This window comes from Ailuropoda melanoleuca, chromosome 10, assembly GCF_002007445.2.
Source record: "Ailuropoda melanoleuca isolate Jingjing chromosome 10, ASM200744v2, whole genome shotgun sequence".
In the NCBI taxonomy this organism is placed as follows: domain Eukaryota; kingdom Metazoa; phylum Chordata; class Mammalia; order Carnivora; family Ursidae; genus Ailuropoda; species Ailuropoda melanoleuca.
Genome location: NC_048227.1, coordinates 1572598 through 1580374, shown reverse-complemented (window position 1 = coordinate 1580374; position 7777 = coordinate 1572598). Strand labels below are relative to the sequence as shown.

General features: G+C 59.2%; 1 protein-coding gene across 1 annotated transcript; it reads right to left on the bottom strand.

Moving 5' to 3' along the window:
* Window positions 1-1255: 1255 nt before the first annotated feature.
* On the bottom strand, window positions 1256-6415 carry EIF3B (eukaryotic translation initiation factor 3 subunit B). The gene is made up of 7 exons (XM_019792964.2): window positions 6296-6415; window positions 5471-5609; window positions 3683-3808; window positions 3108-3185; window positions 2717-2825; window positions 2355-2471; window positions 1256-1697 (listed from the first exon to the last, which is right to left on the bottom strand). The coding sequence occupies exons 1-6, from the start codon at window positions 6391-6393 to the stop codon at window positions 2368-2370; spliced, it is 654 nt and encodes a 217-aa protein (XP_019648523.1). The 5' UTR covers window positions 6394-6415; the 3' UTR covers window positions 1256-1697; window positions 2355-2367.
* Window positions 6416-7777: the final 1362 nt, after the last annotated feature.

The window sequence follows — 7777 nt, the reverse complement described above, 5'->3', positions numbered from 1 at the left end:
CCCACCGTGAGGCCACGTCCCCCTTCCACGAATGCCCCAGGCTGTGACCCCCAGGATGCTGCCGGAGTGCCCAAGGCTCTGGTTCCCACACGAGGGCAAATGTCTCCTCTGGAGACAGGACCAGGACGGCAGGTCCACATGGGGGTCTGGGGCTACGCCCACCCTAATGGCCCAGCCAGAAGCCAGGGCGCAGGGGCCATGCCTGGCCCTGGCCCCACAGCATGGGTCAGGCCATCTCTGCCTGGGCCTGGCCTGGGAAACCCATTTCTAGAGCAGAAGAGAGCAAAACAAAGACACATATTTCAGAAATTCTTTTATTAACAAATTATGCAAAACAATTATTAACTACCAAGCTTTAAACAGTCAAAAGAAAATTTTTTGAAAGCTCTATTCAAAAATCTGTGAAAATGACCAAAGCCTGGACCTCTTCCTTCTTACTGGCATCAAATGTAAAACCCAGGACTCGGCATGCTGAGGTTAAAGGACGTGAGCATGAACAAGACACTGGACCCGTGTGTCGATGGGCCGCTAGGATGGCGGCGAGAACCGGGGATGGGGCACGAAGTGTGCCTTGCAGCCGGGCCCGGGGTGGCGGCAGACCACCTGCCCGCTCCTCCAGTGCGGCCCCCACGGGTCAGGGACTGCCTGGGCCCCACAGACGACAGCTCCTCCTCCAAACCTGGAACGTTTCAGGTCCACACGAGCCCTGGCCATGCGTCTGCGGCGTGCCTGTCCCATGCTTCGCTGCTTCCCAAACCAAGCGCTGGGCTCCCGGACAGACAGACGTGGAGCAGCGGCAGCTGACAAGGCACCGACGCATAGCAGACGTTGCAAATAAACAGGGGCTGAGGTTACACGGACTCGTTTGCCCCCTTTTCAGGAGAAGCAAGTTAGATATTCAGAGGACCACTCGACAGTGGCTGAAGTGACAACTCTCAGGGACAGCGTCAAATGTGTACGACTCCAAGGAAAAATCTAGAGGGATTTTTCTCACCAGGTGAAATGAGCTCAGAAAACAAAAAAAGCTGAAAACCTTTTTTCTGCACTGATGGGACGGCTGCTTTACTTTACAGAGCTCAGCTGCACACGCACAGCTACACGACCAGGTTGGAGGCCCCCCTCCCGGCCACGTCGCCCTCGGAGGCCAGCAGCAGGTAGGCGTGCTGAGCCCAGGGCGCCGCCACGGCGGGGGCCAGGGGCACAGGCACCAGATTCAAGGCCGCTATCTACGTGTAAAGACAGGAGAAAGACAATGTTTTCATACAGGTTTGCTTTTATTTCCACGCTCAGCCCATTGGGAGAAGCCGGCACAATGTGAACGGCACCAGGACACCGCGGTGTGCGGCTTCCCTGTGGCACCTGGGACACCGCCACGCAGGCCCATGCACGGGGCAGGACGAGTCCTTGAGGAGAGACTGCTAGGCTGGGTCCCTCAGGAGGGCGTGAGGGGCCACCGCGGCGGTGCACAAGTGTGAACACTGGTGGCGTGATTTTAAAAACCCCAAACAAGAAAAAACTGAAAGTAGTGCCTTCACTCCTCCCCCGCGGTGGAGACCAGGGGTCAAAGGCACAGTAACGTGTGGAGATGGGGGAATCCAGATGCAGTCTAGAGCCAGAGAAAGCACAGATGAGAATTCAGGCATCGTGCAGGCTTCCTGCAGAAGGACGGCCTGGTTCCAGCACATGACGCAGGGACGCTGCAAGAAGGGAGCAGGGCTTCACTCTCTGCTCCAAGCCTTGACAAGAGGCACGTTAGCAACAGCGACCCGACGCGCGCCCAGGCGGGCAGCCACCGACCACACCGTCTCAGAAGGCCTTTGGAAGGGATCCCCAAGGTCCACTTCAACCTGATGCCGGAGACGCGCAGGAGCAGACGGCCTGCGGGAGCAGCCGCCACAGCCAAGAGCCGCGCCTGAGCTGCCACGCTCCCCCGCCAGCCGCACCCGTGCGCGTGACTCTGGGTCCTCGCACGCTTACCAAGGAAGCGGGAGTGCCCTGCCTCGCCCAACTGACTGGGTTCTGAAGGCTCCTGGGCAGTCCAAGAGGCCTTCTCTCGGCCAGACACCAGAGACCGTCCGCGGCCGGCCTCCTTCCCCCTCCCCAGCCCCGTGTCTTATCCACAACCAGACCATGCTCACAACAAGGCGCCCTGCCCTCAATCTGGGGCTCGAGGCCCTGGCGCTCTCAGAGGAAGAGCTCCAGCTCTGACAGCCAGGATGTGCACCGGGCCCTCTGCAGCTCCCGCACGAGGGCCACACTGACTCCAAGGACGTGAACTGGGAACTTCCTCACTCGAGGGACAACACAACACAACACGTCAGGGTCCTACTCGCCCCCATCTAAAGAGATCTTACCACAGTGCTCGGATCACTCCTGATTTCCCAAGGGGATGATCTCCTCGGTGACAAAGAACTCGATGGTCTCCTCCTCCCAGTCCTCCACATTGCTGTCCAGCTCATCGGTGTCCACACCTGCGAGTGGGGGAGGAGGGTGACGCAGCATGCACACCCACCCACGTGTACCCGCACACCCACATCAGCCCAGAGCCTGGGGTGAACACAGCAAGGTCCCCTGCAGACGACCGTGGGAAACTCGGTTCCTCAACAATTTAAGGATCTTCGCAACACTGGACACTTAACTTGAAAACTCCCATGACAGGGCAGAGAAACGTCTCAGTAGACACATACTCTGAAACATGCGTCTTCAGCTAAATTACCTCCTCGCAATTCCAGACGTTCACTCTTCTGCTCCATGTAGAGTTCTTGGGCCATTTTTCGGTATTTTCGGAAATCTTCCATCATGGTGCGTCTTCTCTCCACCAGTTCCTGCGCGTGGAGTTGGGGGAGGTCACGGGATGCAGGCTGGGTACCTGGGTACCTTCACTGGGTACCGTGAAGACTCCTCTCTTTAGAGAGGCTCTCGGGACGGGAATAGAGAGACGTGCTCTCCTCCTCCTTCCCCTCACTCGGGCCAACCCCTCCAGCATCTGGATGGCCAGCCACCTGGAGATGTGCGCACAGGGGCAGCACAGCGCGTGTCCGCTGCAGACACTGCCATCCCCCCAGGCCTGACGCCGGCCCTTCCCTCAGTCCCGGGAGCAGGCTGACCTTTGAGGCTTTGGATTGGCTCAGACGATCCTTCTGCTCAAAGATCTTAGAGTATTTCTTCAGATCCTTTTTAATTTGCTGAAACAAAGACAAGCCACTCAGGATCTAAACGTTTAAAGCATCTTCACAGTTGCCAGCGTGCAATTCCTCAGCATTGCGAGCACGTGGCTGCCCACGAGCACACGCCGGGCTGTCCTGCAAGTTTCACGGCGGCAAGCGCCCGCCTCTCCCGGGGCCACGTCCCGCGAGCTTGGCCCCGATGCCGTGCTTCACCGTGACTGCGCACAGGCAGACACCCTCTCCCAGCACCGCCTGCATGGCTTACGTGCCCTCGGCTCTGTGCAAGCGTCCTAGAAGGGCACGGCCACGGTCGGGCACAACCGGCAAACCCACGTTCACGATCCTGAAACCATTTCTCCCCGTGGTCTCCCCAGTACTCTCGCATCTCTTCAAAAGGGGCCCCAAACATCCCGTTTCCGCTGCTCAGGTGAGAGCACCCAGAACAGCGGCAGAGGGGTCTCTTTTGTGACAGCCACGAGGGCGTCCGCGCTCCCCCGGTCCCGGGGGCCCCAGACCTTGATCTGATCCTGGCTCAGGAGCGTGGGAGGCCGCGGTCTCCACAGCAGCTGACAGAAGCGGTCCTTGTTGTTCTTCTGCAGAAGGCGACCTTGGAAAGTCCACAGCCAGTACGCGTTGTCCACCTGCAAGAGGCAGAGGCCCAGGCGCTCTCACTGCCAAGAGTCCCAGCAGGACGTGGGCTCCTGGGACCTGAACCCTCCCAGAGCCCAGCACACCCCGCGCCTCAGCCACATGGGACGAGAGCCCACACGTGGCCGCGCTATCGGCACCCGGGAGACCACAGTGCCCTGCGCCTGCACGCAGCAGGGGGATGCGGTCCATAAACCTGACAGGAGGTGACGTGCAGCAGCCCAGATGGGCTCCCACAGCATGGCCGCTCCACCGGCCTGCAACGGGGGGCTCCTGACACGGCACCGCTAACTACGCCATGAGACCACTGCCTTTCCCAGCCGCGTCTGTCCCGACAAGGGGAGCGGTTCTGGTGCGATCTTGTGGCACACCAGCACTTTGGGAGCGTGCAGCGTTTGATGCCGGCCCATAGTCTAGAGGATTTCAGCACCAGACGGCACTTGAACATGTGTAAACACACTTGGGCATGGTCCACGCGCAGGTCCCAATACTGAGACTATTCTCAAGACACTGTGTTCAGTGACATCTGTGGAGTCTGAGCTCCTGCACATTCGTGCTTTGTTACACAGAACCGCCCTAAATTGATGTCTTAGGCTCTCATACATGCACAAGCTGGCTCAAGTCTCAGCACCTCTAACAGCAAGAAAGACTAAACATGAAAGAAAGGCTCGGCAGAGCTCACCAACAGCCCGGGAGCACTGAGCGTGGCAACACCACGGCAGACACGCCCGCACGCGCATGCCACAAGGAACCGGCTTTGCACACAGCCTCTCGCACTTCTGGAGCACGGCATTTCTTTTTCAAGTTATGGATGTTTGAGACTGAAGAAATGTGCGCACACACGCATTTTCATGTCCTTTCGGAGAGTCCCAGACCCTTGGGCACGCAGTCCTCTCTCCGGTGGCTCCCGTGTGCCACGCATTCACCCAGCCAACCTGACTAAACAAGGACCACGTGCCAGGGAGCGCCAGAGAAAAGGCCCTTGCCCATATGACGCTGGGCTCCCACAGAAAAAGGAAGAAACAAACTGCTAACAGCTGAGGGGCCGTCGTGCCCCCGAGCACTGGGAAAAGACAGAGCACAGCCCGTGAGTGGCGCCCCAAGGCAGAAGCACCACACGCATAGGAACCACGTTCTGGGCAGGGGAGGTGCATACGTGGGCTGCGCGTGGTCGTGCCACATGAGCAGAGGCCGCCACAGAGGGCCCAGCGAGCTGGGCTCCAGATAAAGGTGGTCCACACCAGGAACTTCTTGACGGTAAAATAATCATGCTGGAAAAGCGTGTATACAGCACGGTACGACCTCCCCCTGCCTCTGAGCCACAGAGGCCAGGGCGGGTGAGCTCTCAGCTGCCGGGAGAAGCTACAATCTAGAAAGCTCCCCGGCTCCTACACCAGGAGGAGGCCTGGACTCAGGCTGAAAGCGGCCTATGACGCGGTCTGACTCAGGAAAGAGAAATCAAGGAATGCCAGCCGACTCACGGAAAAGCTGGCTGACTCAGGGGCGCTACTGAAGAGCTTTCTGGGGCAGCCGGGCAGGGCAATGACGAGTGACTACCGGTGCCCACCCCACGGAGACCCGGGAGGGGAGGAGGGGATGCCAGGCCTGGCACAGCTAGATCCCACACTGCATCCAAGGTACATGGGGCCCCGTACCTTGTGGCTCCACCAGGACACAGAGGTGACAACATAGCGCCCAGTGGGGTCCCACTCCACGTCGGAGGCCATGTAGTGCTCTGCAATGTTCATGACCGTACAGTCCGAGGTGTCAACGAAAGCCAAGGCGCCGTTCATACTGAGGAGACAGAGCAGAGTCAGTGCGCACGCACTCCTGGCGGCCCGCTCCTTAGAGGCTCCAGGGCGGACACGGGAGCCAGAGCCTTGCCGTCGAAGAGGACATGATCCGGAGCCCTCTACCTTCTGAGGGTGCTGGGAACAGAGCCGTGGGAGCGTGCCAGACTGAGGCAGACCCTCTACACACACTGTTAAGCGCCCCCAGTGGAGTCAGGAAAGGGGGCGACTATGCGTTCTGCTAACGCGCAGCCAGATGCAGGCTCTTCATGCTCCCACGCGCGGCCGGGGCAGCGGGGGGCACAGGAGGGTGAACACGGCCAGGCCATGCTCGTGGTCACGCCGCAGAGACCGGCCCGTGGCCGTCTTCTCCAACGGCCTTCCCACAAGACACGGGTCTCACGCCAGGCTCACGGCTCTGCCAGGAAGAGGTCTTGCTCAACCCCGAGGAAAGCACAACACTCACTCGTCTGCCAGGGCACAGACTGAAAACGCTCACGAGGGACTGCTTCCAGCCCAAGTCTGGGCAAGATGGAAACACGATAAATTCCCAACCACCAAAAAAAGGGGGGCAGTCCTTTCACACAAGGACACCCCATCACGGTGTCGAGGAGCCGCCATGACCCGCAGGGCCCCAGGTCAGGGTCCCCACAGTGGTGCTCAGTACAGCATCAGGCAGCAGAAACCCACCTCCTCAGACCAGCCAACACGACGAACTGTCCCTGGGGGCTCCAGAAGATGGTATTGGCCTGCTGCTTATCAAACATTTCTGAAAACAAAGAGAGCATCTGTTAAGTCTCTGTCAAGGCGCGGATGCAGGGTGCAGCTAAGACGGGCGGCGGGCTCACGCTGCCCTGCGGGTGTATGTCCTCACAGGTACCCACACCGGCCTGCGGTCTGCGAGGACAATTGTGGAAAACCCCTGGGCTGAGTGCACTTTTAAGTCACAACCTACGCTTCAAGAAAAGAAAGGAGACATTCTGAAACCACGTTACCATTTGTAGTAACCTTTCATAACCAGAACAATTTACTTCCCAGGGAAATCGCAGGAAGGAGTCACCGTAAACACGTTCTCGGGGTCTCTACACGAGGGTGAGGAACCCACACCCTCAACAAGTGCAGACACGTGACCCTAAAAAGCCCAAGATCCATTCTTCTAATGACTCAAACACCTTTTTCATACGCTGTGGTCATAAAAACACGTGAAAGCCACCATCTCTCACAGCACACAGACTGCCTCCATCCTACGAGGACCCCGCAGGGCCCCCGGAGGGCGGACAGTTAGCGATCAGGCTTCACCCTTGGGTCTCCAGTCAAGGGCACAAAGTGAACCCCCCAAGCCTGATCTGGGCCTGCAGCAGATGGCACGGACAGGGAGAATTGGAAAGGTGGCACAGCCTGCCGGGCAGGATTCTCAGACCAAGATGAAGGTGCGACAAAAACCGGTAAGATGTCCCTGAACAACCACGGATGTGTCAGCAGGACACACGCAGTCATCCTTCCAAGGTGGGCGACACTTCAGGGGTGGAGCGCTTCTACGCTGGCTGTTTACAAACCCGCTTTCTAACCAGAGATGGTGCCAACCTTCTGGCAGCCTGGAACAGCCCCTCCTTCCTCCTCCGTCGCAGGGAATTAACAGCGCAGTCGGCTTTGTAACAGCCTGTCTCCCGCAAACACCGCTGAGCTCGGGAGATAAAAGCGGAGCTCCTGGCATTCCCTTGGGTCAAGCTCAGCACCCGAGCCGCTGGGTACAGGGACACATGGCCTATATCCGTTGCCACCATCCCCACATGACGCAGCAAGCAAGCATTCACCCCATGGTGTGCATGAGGACCTACTGCACCCTGAACTCTGTGCTGAGGACACAGGACGACCCAGAGGAGCCCGCTGCGGGCAGGAGCAGGTCACCAAGGGAGGCCAGGGAACGAGGGGGGGGCCCCCTGCAGGAGCAGAGCATGGCAGGCACGGGGGGCCCCCAGCCCAGAGACAACAGCTGTGGCCACGAGAGGGAGAGCACGTCCACTCAGAGCCCCTCTTGAAGGGCCCAGTGGGAGCTCATAGAGGGACGACAGCCCGTGGCAACCACGAGGAAAGCTGGAGTCGTGGGACCCTCTCGGCTGTGGGACGGCCTGAGCAGCAGCTCCCAGCCAGTGGAACATGCATGTGGAGCAA

Coding starts and splice junctions, on each gene's coding strand:
- EIF3B (XM_019792964.2), bottom strand. CDS start 6,393: ATGCTCTCTTTGTTTTCAGAAATGTTTGATAAGCAGCAGGCCAATACC. Junction 2,826..3,107: donor GCCAATCCAAAGCCTCAAAG/GTCAGCCTGCTC, acceptor CTCCACGCGCAG/GAACTGGTGGAGAGAAGACG. Junction 2,472..2,716: donor ACGTCTGGAATTGCGAGGAG/GTAATTTAGCTG, acceptor CCCCACTCGCAG/GTGTGGACACCGATGAGCTG.